The sequence below is a fragment of the Schistocerca serialis genome, chromosome 5, assembly GCF_023864345.2.
Source record: "Schistocerca serialis cubense isolate TAMUIC-IGC-003099 chromosome 5, iqSchSeri2.2, whole genome shotgun sequence".
Lineage (NCBI taxonomy): Eukaryota > Metazoa > Arthropoda > Insecta > Orthoptera > Acrididae > Schistocerca > Schistocerca serialis.
The window spans coordinates 504976373-504992762 of record NC_064642.1 but is presented as its reverse complement, the minus strand read 5'-3'; the positions used below and the strand labels follow the sequence as shown (position 1 = coordinate 504992762).

The following is a 16390-nucleotide window of genomic DNA, read 5'->3' as shown; positions in this document are numbered from 1 at the left end:
TGTTCGACTGAATGACGGAAAATAACGATACTTTGCTTGAGGAGGATGAAGAAAAAACTGTTGATATAATTAATTCAGGATCCTCCGGGAAAAATCAGTGTGAGTGTCGATTAATAATTTTTTCTACTGTGGAAAGTATTTTTAAGGAAATTGTTGGAGAACATAATTTCCAATAGCTCTGCGTCATTTGAAGTTTATCAGGAGGTAAGTATTCTCAAATTTCAGTCGTTTGTGCATTATCAGTTCGAATCGTCACGTCTTACGAATTGCTTCAAGTACGCCCGGTATGCCGCACAATAAGAAGCGCAACGGTCAGAACCATTTCTTACTGCCGGCCGAGGTGGACAAGCGGTTCTAGGCGCTACAGTCTGGAACCGTGTGACCGCAGGTTCGAATCCTGCCTCGGGCATGGACGTGTGTGATGTCCCTAGGTTAAATTCTGAGGTCATCAGTCCCCTAGAACTTAGAACTATTCAAACCTAACTAACCTAAGGAGATCACACACATCCATGCCCAAGGCAGGGTTCGAACCTTCGACCGTAGCGGTCACGCGGTTCCAGACTGTTGCGCCTAGAATCGAACGGCCACACCGGTCGGCTTTATTGTGCCAACTACGGAAAATAAACTGAGAACTCATTATTACTAAAATACACATTATTCAAAAAATTTCGCAACTAGTGTGCTACAGGAATTGTGGTAATGTGATGTGTGCGCAAGAAATATTTCATTTCGATACGATAAATAAAAGTCACAACTGATGGAAGTCATCTACAATTTAACATCAAATACTACCTTGATTTATTTTCCTCTTCCAGCCACTTTGTAAGAATTGCATGTGCAGCATTTTAGCTGTCGATAAGTGCTTCCTCTTGTTCAAAACGTTAACGATACGGGTTATTTTTTTTTTTTTTTTTTTTGGACCGTTAGGGGCTTCAAATTCGCCTCAGTCACTTCGTGCGACAAAAACGATTAATTTCAACAATTAAACAAAAAACAAAGCACCTTTTGTGCCTCTTATCAGCTAAAATTTCGACACTGCATTTCTTTCTTTGCTTTCTTCCTGAGTAAAAATATTCAGAAATTGTTTCGACATGTGTGATTGAACTATTCCCTCGTTAGTGTAACGTCAGAGCTGACTCGCCTTCTGCTGTGCTAACGGTCGCTGTTTTGTTTCCTTTCCGGCGGCAGCAGCGGCGGCTCGTGCGGTGGCGGCGGCGGAGGCGGCGGCGACCTGGAGCTGCCGCGCTACATGGCGGGCTACCTGAAGTCTGCGCCCGGCGCGCAGTTCCACCCGCCCGTGCCAGGGCTCGCCGGGCCCTTCGGACTGCCGCCCGCGCTCGACGCCGTCCACCCCGCCGTCGCCTTCCCGCAAGGTAAGCCGATCCGTCGCTTCTACTTCTGACAGCCAGCGTGCGTTATAAAAATATCGATCATCCATCTTTCTGATTAGCGGTTCCATGTATTGGCCGTGTTTGCAGTTAAAATTTTTGGATGTGAGGTCCGCCAGTTGTGCAAAACACCGTTTTAGTCAGTACCCGAACATGTTTCGGCACCGCTGTGCCATCATCAGTGGTTTTTCGTTTTTATTTATTCTGCAATGTGAACATTTTTCTTAAATGATTATAAAATTATGTGCATTTTTAGTACAAACAACAGATCGTTTCTCTTTGTAAATACCTTTACATTCGATGTGCATGAATTTTCTGGATCACTTTTATGTTAATTACTACAGGTAGCTTGCCATCTGCAACCAAACGATGTTGATGAGAAAGTTTTTTGCTGGCAGTTAACCTATCACTGGTGCGTCTTTGCAGATTTCAAACTCGACTTGTGCTTTTCCCACATGACACCCCGAAAGTCATTGATCGACGCCATTAGGTCTCAATTTTTTCCATACAGACTGTGTCAGCGTCGAACAAGCATAGCTAAGTTCGAAGAAACAGTGTTGACGACAGCTGGTGGTTTATACCAAGTAAATTAATAAGAGAAAGAACGGACCTCCCTTGGTATACTGGTCGGGATACTGCCGCAGAAGCAGCGAAAAAAGAATGCTAGGTGTAAAATAAAGCAAAATCTCCAAGATGTTGACACTTGGCGCGAACTTCAATGCGAGATACTTTCAATCACTTGTACAATGGAACTCCGTCTCGAAATCTGGTAGCGAATGCAAGGAGAGTCTGGTATATGAAGTGTACAAGCGGCGAGAGACAATACCTTCATTGCGCGTTAGCAATGTGTAATGTTACCGAGGACAGCGTCACTAACGCGCACTTACTAATCACGGTTTTCCGAAATTCATTCACCAAAAAAGGTTTAGATTCATATAGAATATGATGAATATGATTTTAGACGATTTAGATTCCTTCTCAAGTATTGTTTAGCAATTACGAGGGTTGGAACTTAAATAGTGGCAACTATTTATTCACAGTCGTTACATGACTGCACCTGTTACTGTCCTTCAAAGTAGTCGCCAGCGTTGTGTAGAACCCGTTGCCAGCGAAGTGGAAGGCGTAGTATACCGTCAGCAGAGCCTGTTTTGTTGATGGTGCGAATGGAGCGGTCTGCTGCCTGTCGAATCTCTGGAACAGTTCTGAAGCGAATGCTACGAAGTGGTTCCTTCATCTTCGGAATCAAATCAAAGTCACAAGGACTTCAGTCCGGGAAGTTGGTGGATGGTACACTACTCCCAGTCCCACCGACCGAACAGAGCAGCCATTGCGCAGAAAGTGCAACGGCTTCTTTCGCAAAGCTACTCGCAGATTTAAGTTCCAACCTTCGTATATACAACAGCTCGCTACACGAACGATCCGTACCTAACGTCTCGAAAGTTGCACGGGTCGACACCCATCTCACTGATATAGATTTACAGTAAGATTTCGGCACACTTATATTGTATTACACCTTTATGACATTCCTCGAAGAAAACAATCTATTGGTACATAGTCAGCAGGGATTTAGGGAATATGGTTCTTCTGGAACACAATTGGCTTTTTATTCACGAGAAGTAACTACTGCTATCGACCATGGACCTCAAGTTAATTTCATATTTCTAGCTTTCCAGAATACATTTAATGCAGTTCTCCACAACGGAATTCTAATCAAATTGCTTGTCTATGGACTATCGTCTCAGTTGTGCTTCTCAATCGGTCACTTCCTATCAGATATGTCACAGTTCTCAGTGATTGACAAGACGTATCTAATGAAAACATAATGGTATCTGAAGTTCCTCAAGCAAGTGTTGCACCCCCCCCCCCCCCCCCTGTTGATCTTAAGCTATATAAAAAGATTCAGAAGATAATTTGAGGAGGCATCTTCGATTGTTTGCATTTGATGCTGTTGTCTACAGTCTAGTAAAATCATCATCAGATCACGGTCGCAGGTTCGAGTCCTGCCTCGGTCATGGATGTGTGTGCTGTCCTTACGTTAGTTAGGTTTAAGTAGTTCTAAGTTCTAGGGGACTGATGACCTCAGAAGTTAAGTCCCATAGTGCTCAGAGATTTTTTCATCATCAGATCAAACAGAAATGCCAAATGATTTAGACAAGATGTCTGTATGCACCAAAAAGTGACAATTGACCATAAACAATTAACAATATCAAATCCTTGACATGAATTCAAAAAAAAAATCCATTAAAATCGGCAATAAGATAATTCGCATAAGTGTAAAAGTTTTTCACTAAACTAAATATCTACGGATTAAAATTACGAATATCTGGAATTTGAACCGTAACGCAGACATTTTGCAGACAAGAGGGATCAAATATTGCGTTTCATCAGCAGAATACTTAGAATATGTAGCAGATGTTTTAAAGCGGCACTCTACATTGCTCTCATGTATCCTCTTCTGGACTGTTGCTGGGCGGTATGGAATCTTTACTAGATAGAACTGATAAGAGACTTCAAAATGTTCAGAGGAAGTCAGCTCGTATTGTGTTATTGCAAGACAGGGGAGAGACCGTCAGGGATATTGATATGCGATTTGGGGTGGCAGTCATTCAAACAAAGACTTTTTTTATTGCGGTAGGATTTTCACCATATTTACACCGCCAACTTCCTACACTGAATGCTAAAATGTTCTGTTGAATCCCATCTACATAGCGAGAAACGACCATCGTAATAAAAGAGATATCAGATCAAGGACGGGAAACTCTAGGCGTTAATTTTTCCAACATGCTATTCTAGAACGGAACAGTCGTGACATAGTCTGAAAGTTCTATGAACCACGAGCAAATACTTACGTGTGAACTCAGATTAATCATGCGGATGTAGACGTTAATCAATATTTCTTAAGAAAACATCGATCATGTGAAGCCCAAGCTGGGCTTTCCTCACGTGACTTCCTGAATGCCGTGGATGAAGTGACTACATTGAGGTAACAAAAGTCACGCGATGCCTCCAAATATCGCGTCGGAAATCCTTTTGGCCTGTATTGTGCAACATCTTGAAGTCCCTTGCAGAAATATTGAGCCATGCTGCCTCAATATAGTGCATAATTGCGAAAGTGTTGCCGGTATAGGATTTTATGCACAAACTGACCTCTTGATTATGTCCCATAAATGTTCAATGGGATTCATGTTGGGTTATCTGGATGGCTCATCATTTGCTCGAATCGATCAGAATGTTCTTCAAACCAGTCGTGGACAACTGTGGCGTGGTGTCATAGGGCATTGTCATCCATAAAAATTCCATTGTTTTTTGCGACTTTGAAGTACATGAATGGCTGCAAACGGCCTCCAAGTAGTCGAACATAATCATTTCCAGTCAATGACTAATTCAGCTGGACCAGAGGACCCAGTTCATTCCATGTAAGCCAGCTCACGCCAATATGGAGCCACCACCAGCTTGCACAGTGCCTTGTTGACAACCTGGAGCCTGCGCCACACTCAAACCTTACCATCAGCTTTTACCAACTGAAATCGGAGCTCATCTGACTAGGCCATGATTTTTCAGTCATCTAGCGTCCAAACAATGTGGTCACGAGACCATGAGAGGAGCTGGAGGCGTTATTGTGCTGTTAGCACAGGCACTCACGTCGGTCGTCTGCTGAAATAGTCCATGAACGCTAGCTTTCGCCGCACTGTCCTAACTTATACATCCGTCGTACGTCTCACATTAATTTCTGCAATTATTTCATGTTGCACTGCCTGTCTGTTAGCCCTGAGAACTCTAGGCAAACGTCGCTGCTCTCGGTCGTTAAGTGAAAACCGTCGGCCGCTGCGTAATCCTTGGTGAGAGGTCATGCCTGAAATTTGGTATCCTCGGCAAGCACTTGACACTGTGGATCTCCGAATATTGAATTCCCTGGCGATTTCCGAAATGGAATGTACCGTTCATTTAGCTCTACCTGCTATTCCGCGTTCAAATTGTTTCAATTCCAGTCGTGGGGTCCTAATCACTTCGGAAACCTTTTCAAATGAGCCAAATGAGTACAAATGACATATTCGGCAATGCATTGCTCTGTTATGCCTTATGTACGCGATACTATCGTCATTTGTATATGTGCATACCGCTATCGCATGACTTTTGTCACCTTGTTACTCTTTTAAATTAAACTTGTAAGGAAATGTAAATTAATAATAGCCCTTTCACAATATTAGAATTGCGAATGCCGTTCCGTACTGCCCCAAACGATCAGTTGTCAGCCTTTTGTAATTATCTTATAGTGTTCACCAGTGTGCCTTTACATTAGTTTCTCACTGTTTAAAGTGTACATAGAAATGTAGTAGTTTTTTGCCTGCTTAATTCGACTTTAACCATTAATGTCAGCATTATCGTCATGTCCAGGATTCTCCTACAGTGTATTTAAGATTTTATTATATTTATGTTCCTCAAGTATTGACGGAATATTCTATAATTTGCAAGACATTTGGTTCATCCTTTCATTAAATAACGAAAGTTCTGATTTGATGTTACATATTAAGTCAATGGTTTGTTATACGAGTGGCTTGTAGGTGGCTGATTATCTGGTAGCGAAGCTAATTTTAGGTGCTGCATGTAGTCGGATAAAAACACAGCGGCCGCCAGAGGATTTTATAAGTATTTGTGTATCCAAGTTCTCTTTACGGCGTGTCCTAGCGACACCATGCGGTGAGTAGAGGGAAAACTTACATTCCGTTAGTCTGTATCATTAACAATAATTATTTCTGCGAGTATAAGATGTTATTGTGCAGTAAGACAGTGACAGTGGGGCACTGTTTTCCCACGCTCCTCTCCATTACTTTCTGCAGTTGCTTTGCATCAAGAGAGCTACGAACGTGTCAACAGAGATGATGGTATGTTTGTTGACAGTGGTAGGTATCTGACATACGAAACAGGCGTGTCTTCTTAGCTACCAGTCTCCGTCGCACGGGCTCACCGGTCGTGCGTGCGACATGCGCCGCTTCTCGCGGAAGCGGCGAGTCTACAGCGAGAAAGCACAGCCCCACCGCAAATTGCGGATCGGATCGGAGCGCAGCGCACGCCGCCGCGGGTTCTTGCACGCCGCAGCCGGCGAGAGCGGAGCTGGTAATTGTTAGCCTCAGAAATCCTATTAGTCCGGGATTATTTCACTACGCGCTGTAATCCAGCATTATTGCTTCTGAACAATTGATAGCTGGCTGCGGTCCTAGGGCGGCCAGCTATTAGCGAGCGCCAAGTAGGCACGCCTACAGCCGCTACGCTGCTAAACGATCACACGGCAATGCGTAGTATAGGCCTGCTTGCTCGGCCGAGAGCAGCGATTTCCATACAACCTGGATGTAGAAGTCTGGTCCCAGAGTATAGAACTGCAGCCTGTCTGCAGATTCATGTGCTTTGCATCGTCCGCCATGACATAGTTTGACAAACAAATTTCCATCGGTCTGTACGTGACAAAGAATTGTAGACTGATTTCTTGTTTGAACTTTGGCAACATGTGATCTAATAGGCTGTTGTGGGAGCTGAATCTAAAAGTACTTCCTTTTCGTGTTCTAGTGACATTTCCTAGCAGCCATGTTGTAGTTTGGCAAAAAAATTAATATATGAGCATGTATGGCTGGTACGATCAGACAGCCGAAGTTCAACATCCAGGCAGCACACAGATCACTGGCTCAGAACGACGTCACAATATAGAGGCCGTTTCCGTAATGAAAACAGGGACGTTCCATAACACAGCAATGAACAACTTCCTGTGAGCTTAGTATCCATCATATTGGTGATAGATGTCCGTGGTTGTGCGTTAAAATTACACGAAAAATACAGCAACCCATTTTTATACAAACCATTTCGTTTCTTACCACATTTATGATGTCGTATACTTATATCAAATTTAAAGTTAGCTGCACTTGTTTCTATTCCGAATGAAGTAAATCTTTCATACGGATTGACGTCCAACTGCGGGGCATTTACCCTGTGGCGTCTCGTGCGTTTGTTTACATCGGAAGTTACACCTACAGCAAATTACAATTTTCGTACATGTTGGGAAACGATTTATGAAGGTATTTGTGTTTTTCAGCTCAATATTGTCCTCCTTCAAACTTGATATAAGCCTCTGTATCAGTTAAAAAACGAAGGTACATATTGTGTTGCATACATTGTTTAATATTCTATGTGTGTACTGTACGTATATTACATGCAGACATTTGTCTGTTCAGATTGATAGGGCGCACATAAAATGAATGATATAAAAATTGCGTTACGCATCAAAGAAGATCATATTTCACGGCGGAGTCGAAATTTCATTACGTTGGACAAAAAATCCGCCAGTGAATGTGCGACCATGTTTGGCTCAAACGACTTACTCTCGTCTCGAGAATGAATTTTTCATTCTGCATTGGAATGTCCTCTGAAACACTCGGGACCTTTGCCTTTCGCGGGCAACACAGGCTTTAACAACTGAGCTCCCTATGAACGACTCACGACCCGGCCTCACAGCTTTACCTCCGCCAGTACTCCTGTCTTAGTCGTCAAAGTAAAATTCTTTTTTTTTTTTTTTCTTTTTTTTTTTCGCCTGAGACATTTCACTGTACGGCACTTTCAGATCTTGATGGATACACGGAATATGATCAATACTGAAAATGCTTACTTAACATCACTGTTAAATAAACACAAATTTAGAGACGCTGTCATTTCAGTACGTAAGGCAAGTTTTTCTATTGCAGGTAATTGTATTTCAAATATACTTACACTGACATAATTGCATTTCTATTCGTGGAGGTAATGTAAGCCCCTCTATTTTGAATAGATCCACAAAATCACTTGAAAATGGCCTAGATGCCTGAAATTAGTTGTGAACAAACAAAATGAAAACAGCACAAATGGAAAATGCCATGTTCTTTTAAGTAAGGATGATAAGTGTTGATTACATATTGAGTATCCAGCAAGATCTGAAGATGCTGTACAGCAAAACGCATCAGGAGTGCTAAGACAAGAGTACACTGTTTGCAACTTTACATTGTTATGTAAATGGTGGCACAGTGACTGTTTGACTAACACAGCGTAGCGAAACTGGCAATACGAAACAGGAGTAGTGCGGCATATTTTACATATAAGACTAGATTGCTCCTCCTACTTATGATACTGAAGAGTCCAAAAAGAATTAAAATTAAAGTACACCTAATCAGTAACTGATCACCTTTCTCAATTTGTTGATTACCCGACGTTGTCTATTCTGTCACACTTTTTCATTATATGGTAAGAAGAAACCAAATCCTCACTCAAAGTGGAACTTAAGCTAGGAAATTATTGAGAAAACTCTTTTCCAGATTCGTTCAGTATTACTACTAACACAAAACATCATGTGAAAACTCTAGTTTCCTCTCTTGGCTATGGATAAATAAATTTTGAACAAACGAAATAAATTTGACCGTGACACTAATACGGCGAACTCAACTCCTCTCCGCAGTATTTTGTACCGTCCGACTAACTTATGAGTCAAACGTTATCGGAAGTGTTACCCCAACGACACCGAAAATTCTGGATTCGACACTAACATTGGTTATTTTAGGATTTTTTCTTTCCTTCTTTTTGACTACTTTTCACAGGGCTATCCCCACTCTTAATGGAGATTATGAAGTCTTAACCTCACAGTTAAGTTATATGTGCACCATATTGACAGTTCTCTAGGCGTTGCGTGGTTACATTGGACTGCACTCACTGACACCTCCTTACATACAAACAAATTTCAAAACGGCTTCCTGAGTATTAGGCCTCTTTCACGTGGATTCATTCATTCATTGTTGACGCATCATTTTGCACCTTGTCGCAGTATGGTTGTATTGGGAAAAGCATGAAGGTATGCGATAGTCCCACATAAGCAGCGAGTGTCATCTAAATATTAGTGCCTCAAAATGCCTAAAAAATCGTGCACACGGCATTCACACAAGGAGGTAGAGACCCAGCACCAAAAAGTAGGCAGAATAATCCGTGTCAACGACATAGTCATGAGCTGACCAAAAAAACCGAAAACAACGTAGGAAATAAAATCAAGTATTGTAACAAGCACCGTATGTACAATGTGCAAAGTCTAAACGAAATATTAATTTACAAACAGATAATTGTTTTATTTTGTGTTTCAGAACCTCACCGTCAATCTTGGAGAGCACACAGGGATGTTTTTTGCTCAGGTACATGTCCTTTTTAACATGCAGTTTGTTATGAGCATGAATCAACTATTGCACACAAATTGAATTTATTAAAACACGTTGAAATAAGTTTACAGGTGATCAAATTGTGTGCCCAGAGCCTCATTATATGCTTCGTATTTTCATAGCAGTTATTGTTTCGATGTGACGAACGCGGACAGATTCTTATTTCATCTCGCGACACGTATCGATGGTCCCGGCGTTCACCTTAGCTCAAATGGCGTAAATGTGTTAAACGGTGCTTCAGTTGTCGCCACAGTAGCATTGATTGCCTAAGCGGTCGTTGCTCCTCCTCAGGAAATGGCTGGCTGTATCGCAACTCAAAGCTTGTCGGTCACGTCTTAAGACACCCTGTATACATCAAAATGTTTCTGCTGCCACACAGATTTTCTGATGCAGGTTTACTTAACAGTAAATACCGCTTATTTGCTGTACATAATGAAGCTGAGTTAAGAAGTCTACGTAGATCTTACACGAGCGTCATTTAACCACATTTGTGTGTGAACCTATCAGAATCAATGTCTCCTATATCGTTCTTTTTTATTGTATATCTATAAAATATCTTTTTTTTTACTTTCCGCCCACATTCCTAGTTCCAATTGCAAAACTGCCCACCAGCAGAAGTGAATGTAATATGTGTTCGCTATACCGTGCATGACGTACCTGAGCTACGTACGTAGTTGCAATATTCGTCGCTAGATGGAGCGGTAGTAGCGAGATTGGACGCAGTTGTAGCTGTGACGTAATTTCAGTGAACATTTCCTCCCGTCCCTTGAATCCTTCTCTATTTTCTAATTCGTCAGTTCATATGCCACTGCTTTTCTTAAAGATGAATTATTTTTCGACTTAGTCAAAGGTTAATGTAACTTACTGTCTTGTGGCTTATAGCGTCAAATGTAATTAGTTTTATATGCATTCGTATATAATGTGGCTGACTTACAGTGCGGTGGAGGAGGGAAAGCTACAACTGAGAGACAGTAACGAACAGAGAGATCTAATTTGGGCAACTTAGCATTTTTCTCGTTAGAAAAAAAGCACTTCATTACAATAAAAAAATGTATCGGACATACAAGTTTTAGTTTCGTCAATATACGCACGCCTTTGCATTAAGAGCGTAAAAATGTCGAGAATATGTACAAAATGGTTAGACTGACGAAAATGAAGGAAGAATAGGGGTTAACGTTCAAAAGGCGACGAAGTCATCGTGAAAGAGACCGAATATAAGAAGGGTAACAGGTCGTATCTATTCCAAGGAACTATTCGTTTATTTACTTTGAGCGAATTAGGAAACGCAGAGAAAACATTGATATCAGTAGTCAGAAGCGAATTTGAATTGAATTCTTCTCCAATGTGGCTCCATTCCATCAATCATCATGCCAAGTCGATCAGTCATATCGACGAGCTACATGTTACAAAATATTTTCATTCCGGAGTTAACACTTACATCCACCTTGGCTTCCATAATAAATAGCAACAAATTATTAAGTTAAAATTGCGCAATAGACGTATTTCAAAATATAAAGTTATCAAAAATGATGCAAAAACTAGGTGTCGAAATTAGTCGTATGGGCATCGCTTTATTTTTTTGCTGATGTTATGCGCTTATTACTGAAACTGTGTTACGTGCTGTTATTGGGAAACAGCAACGAGCGTAATATTACTTTCATCCTGTCAATAAGGCATTCCATATTCGTGTGTTGACTGATAGAAGTAGTCTTGTAGTGCAATGTGTTTGTGGTGGATCTTTGAATTTTCGTTCACTATCAAGATTGAACCTTTCTTTATAGTCATGACAAATAGTTTTTGATATCGTGTCCGTTTCAACATAAATTTTAAGATAGAAAATTACATACTCGTTGTCGTTTATTGTCCAGTTTTTTTCTTATTTGTATTACGCGTATTAAAAAAAGACGCAGAAGAAAAAAAATTGACCGAATAACAATGTAGGTGCGAAATGCTAGTAGGAACTGGAAATGTGGAACGGCTTTTACCTCTCTGGTGTACGACTTAGTAATATAGAATTTTTAATATAGCACTTTGCACATTCTATAATGAATCACTGTTGTTACAATTTTGGTTGATGTTGCAGCTTTATATTTATTTACAACATTTCAAAAGAAGCATCAGTGTAAAGCTATTTATAATAGGTGAGAGCAAGAAAAGAAATACTAAAATAAAAGATTTGTCACTAAGCATGAAAATAAGAAATGTAGGCTAAATAGTCTCTTCAGACTTTGATTGTAGTAGTCGTTAAGGGGGGAAACTGATTTTTAGTAATGGAGAAGTGGGCGTCTCTCTTAAGTACGCCGGCTATTGGTTGCTTTGTGCTCTCACAGTCAATGAGACGGATGGAGTTAAAAGATGAGAATGGTGAAGACCTGCTATCAGATAATGCAGTAACTCGACGTCTGGTGTTATATACCCCCGGAAAAATAGCGGAAAAATAGGAAGGATTCGTCGAAACTATAACATACAGAATCGATGCTGCACTGCATTGCAAAGGACGAACGCGCTATAAAGGGTTTATATTATGCCCTCCCCTCCTCTCCCCCCCCCCCCCCCCTCCCGCCGTCCAGGTTTTACAGAAGCGTCCTTCTTGTCTCAATCGAGTACTCGTGGCAAATGAGTCTTCCTCAGCGCCCCCAACATATCGTTTCGTTATTGCGTCTCATCGCTCTCGAGTGGTCGTTTTTGTTTACATGTCGGCGCCAGAATGGCATGTCTTGTGAGATCTGTCTGATGTACAATTTGGCATTCGAACGGTGAAAGAGATGTTATGCGGGACCGTTCCACTCATTGAAAGTCGAAATATGGAATCAGTTGTTGCAATGATAATAGTTTATTTGTGACCAAAGAGAAATTGAAAGTGGATGTTCTTGACAAAGGTGGTACGGCGACAACGCGTTTATTTGATCGAAAAATCATACGAACACGTCAAACAATATATACAATGCAATAAATGAAGTTTTTTTACTTTATGTCTTTTTTTCCTAAGTGGAATTAACAGAAAATTATTTTTCTCTTCAAATGAACTGATTTTCTTATGGTTAAAATTACTGTAATTAAAAACGTTTGTCTATTTCCGGTCTCATTTATGCACAGTATAGGCTTTTTGTTTGTCCATCCACTGCAAAAAACAAACAACCGTTTGCAGGATACTCTGGAGACAGGACACTAGTAGGAAGAATATAAAGTCCCCAGGTAACCCTTGAAATGATACGAACATGAAACAGATTAGAAATAAAACTAAGAAGTCATTAGAACACGAAACAAATTTGTGTAAGCTTAAGTGGATGCGATGAGAATACGTTAAATTCAGATGTTAGCAAACGACGCTACAAAACTCTTTTCTGTGCGTACGTAATCTGCAGTACGCTCAGGATTTTACAACTTTAAAACTCGGCGTAGTCAACTGATCATTTTATAAGAATTGATGTGGTCAAGAATGTAGAAAAGTGAATTTTCAGCATAACCCTTCTTTGCCGGCAAGCCAGTGTGGCCGATCGGTTCTAGGCGCTTCAGTCTGGAGCCGCGCAACCGCTACGGTCGCAGGTTCGAATCCTGCCTCGGGCATGGATCTGTGTGACGTCCTTAGGTTAGTTAAGTTGAAGTAGTTCTAAGTTCTAGGGGCTGATGACCATAGATGTTAAGTCCCATTGTGTTCATAGCCATTTGAAACACCTTTGCCTAAAATGCAAATTTATAAAATGATATAACCGGTGTGATAGAAATTATCTTCACATCATACAATATCGTACTGTAGTTTTAATGACTCAGTACTTGATTGTACAACATTTTATGTGTTATGCCTTGTAACGATATTTTATAATACAAAAATGATTGCTAGCACAATCGAACCGGTCATATCATTTTATAAACTCGCAATTTAAACAATTAAAGGTTACATTGTTAACCGATCACTAATGTTACTCACTTACTCGGATGATTGGCAGTCTATTTAAAAACAGGCACGAGACGCACTCTCACACCAGTAGTCGATTTTGACCAGAAATTCGAACGTATAAAACACACTTTAATAACGTACGCACTAGTAACAATGAGACTTCTCATACGGGGAAGAACTTTACGCATCATTCTCCTTAGACACTCCCCTCTTACGAAATATACGACAGATTATGGCGGAGGACTCCAAGAAACCGTTAACAGCTGTCGGAAAGCCGCATAGCGATTAATACGGAGGGCATTTGTAGGCGTGCCTCAGTGACAGACGTGCACGCTTTCTACACTTTCTTTACAAACGAGCAGAGATTAGCACACTAGGCAGCGCAGATTTATCTCGGTGCATGTAATTGCAGCTATCCGTCATGAAGTCAAAGTGACCTCTAGCTAACAGTGCGTTCTTTTGTGTCTTTCTTTTCGTTTTGTGGCTCCACCGTCAGTCATCACTCTCGTCCAACGTCGCTTTATCCCACGGCCTCCGACATACAGAATTTCATAGTCCCTCAGTTGCTAACGTCATGCGTAGCAACTCATACCGCTGTTGAATTCAGTTAACGGTAAAAGCTCTCAAAAATATCGGAAGGGTTTACTTAGATGTGGCCGTTGTACAAGAAGGATTTCATTTTCTCGGGAAAATTTCCGTCAGTGGTTACACAGTTTTGTATCCACGTGACATAATCTGTGTATTTCGTCAGGCGGTTGGATCATGGATATTAAAAGTTCACAGGTTGGAAAAGTTGATTCCGGTCGTTCGAAATCAGTAATGTGAAATAATAGAAACTGAAGCCTTGCGGTTTTTAGTCTACCCATGGGCATGTGTAAGAGCATTGTCATAATACGAAGGGGGTTCAATAAGTAATGCAACACAATTTTTTTTCTCGGCCAGTTTCCGTTGAAAAGAATGCGGAATTTTCTGTGTGATATCATGAAATATTTCCGCTTCAGCTCCTAAAGTTTCATAAAGATATGATTGGTGGCGGTGCTGTACGTAGCACTAAAAATGGCTGTGATTCCTGCTGCCTCCAAAATTTCAAAGAATGTGCGCCAGTCAACACTGTCCAAATCTTTCTCAATTCCTCAAATGCTATAAATGTAGATCTGTGTTTTCTCGGTGTATCTTTTAAGATAAGTCGTAGTCAGTGCCGCTTCGTGTGTTTCTACGTATCTTCCAAACTGATTCTCTCTGAGAGCGGCTTCTACCAGTGTTTCTGGCAGATTTATCAGATTCAGCAGCACTAGAATATTTTCGTTACCAATGCTGTCGCATGCATGAAGTGCGACAACACTTCGACAAAATTTCCACTTGATACATTGCATAATTAGTGGAGAATATTTACAGGATATCACATTGTACACGTATTTAGGACTAATGTTGAGGTGCTATATTACCTAAAATCATCATCACGGAAGGCGAGTTGCCGGCCAGTGTGGCCGAGCGGTTCTAGGCGCTACAGTCTGGAACCACGCGACCGCTACGGTCGCAGGTTCGAATCCTGCCTCGGGCATGGATGTGTGTGATGTCCTTAGGTTATTTAGGTTTAAGTAGTTCTAAGTTCTAGGGGACTGATGACCTCAGAAGTTAAGTCCCATAGTGCTCAGAGCCATTTGAACTATTTTTGAAGGCGAGTTATGAAAGACTTCGATTTGATGGAGGGGATCGGGGGAAAGTACAGCGCATCTGCGAAGGCAGTCACTTACACAGCATCAGTACTATAAATTCTAGGGTGTTTGTTGAGTAACTGGAGTCCTGATAAAGCAAGCGTGACAAAAGACGTCAAATAAATTCAGAGATGCGCTGCTAGGGTCGCAACCTCGGTGTAGCCCATACGGAAGCGAGTCCTCCCTCGGGCATGGGTGTGCGTGTTGCTCTTAGCGTAAGTTGCTTTAAGTTAGTTTAAATAGTGTGTAAGTCTAGGGACCGATGACCTCAGCGGTTTGGTCCCTTAAGAATACACACACATTGAACTTTTTTTGAGTCCTTGGAAGAAAAGGAGACATAGTTCTGGCGAAGTACTGTTGGGTAATTTAGAGAACAGGTATTCGAAGAATACTCCATCTTCTTTTTCTTGTGCCATTCGCCCTCATCGGTGCAGGGTTGGCATGGGTATGAACGGATTTGGCGTGGCTGATTTTAAGGGGCCCTTCCTCTTACCACCTTGTTAAACTCGGGGACGGAATATGTGTACGCTGTCTGCATGCAGATGTCTTTTTTTTTCTTTTTTAAGTCTGGGGATATACAGGGTGCTACAAAAAGGTACTGCCAAACTTTCAGGAAACATTCCTCACACACAAAGAAAGAAAATATGTTATGTGGACATGTGTCCGGAAACGCTTACATTCCATGTTAGAGCCCATTTTATTACTTCTCTTCAAATCACATTAATCATGGAATGGAAACACACAGCAGCAGAACGTACCAGCGTGACTTCAAACACTTTGTTACAGGAAATGTTCAAAATGTCCTCCGTTAGCGAGGATACATGCATCCACCCTCCGTCGCATGGAATCCCTGATGCGCTGATGCAGCCCTGGAGAATGGCGTATTGTATAACAACCGTCCACAATACGAGCACGAGGAGCCTCTACATTTGGTACCGGGGTTGCGTAGACAAGAGCTTTCAAATGCCCCAATAAATGAAAGTCAAGAGGATTGAGGTCAGGAGAGCGTGGAGGCCATGGAATTAGTCCGCCTCTACCAATCCATCGGTCACCGAATCTGTTGTTGAGAGGCGTAGGAACACTTCGACTGAAATGCGCAGGAGCTCCATCGTGCATGAACCACATGTTGTGTCGTACTTGCAAAGGCACATGTTCTAGCAGCACAGGTAGAGT

At 41.4% G+C, this 16390-nt stretch overlaps 1 protein-coding gene across 1 annotated transcript in view; it reads left to right on the top strand.

Moving 5' to 3' along the window:
- LOC126481586 (homeobox protein OTX1-like) overlaps nt 1-16390 on the top strand; it is a 193040-nt gene that overhangs the window by 56067 nt on the left and 120583 nt on the right. The window contains exon 3 of the mRNA XM_050105444.1: nt 1189-1373. Within this exon, the coding sequence (XP_049961401.1) occupies nt 1189-1373 (185 nt within the window). The remainder of the gene's footprint in view (nt 1-1188; nt 1374-16390) is intronic.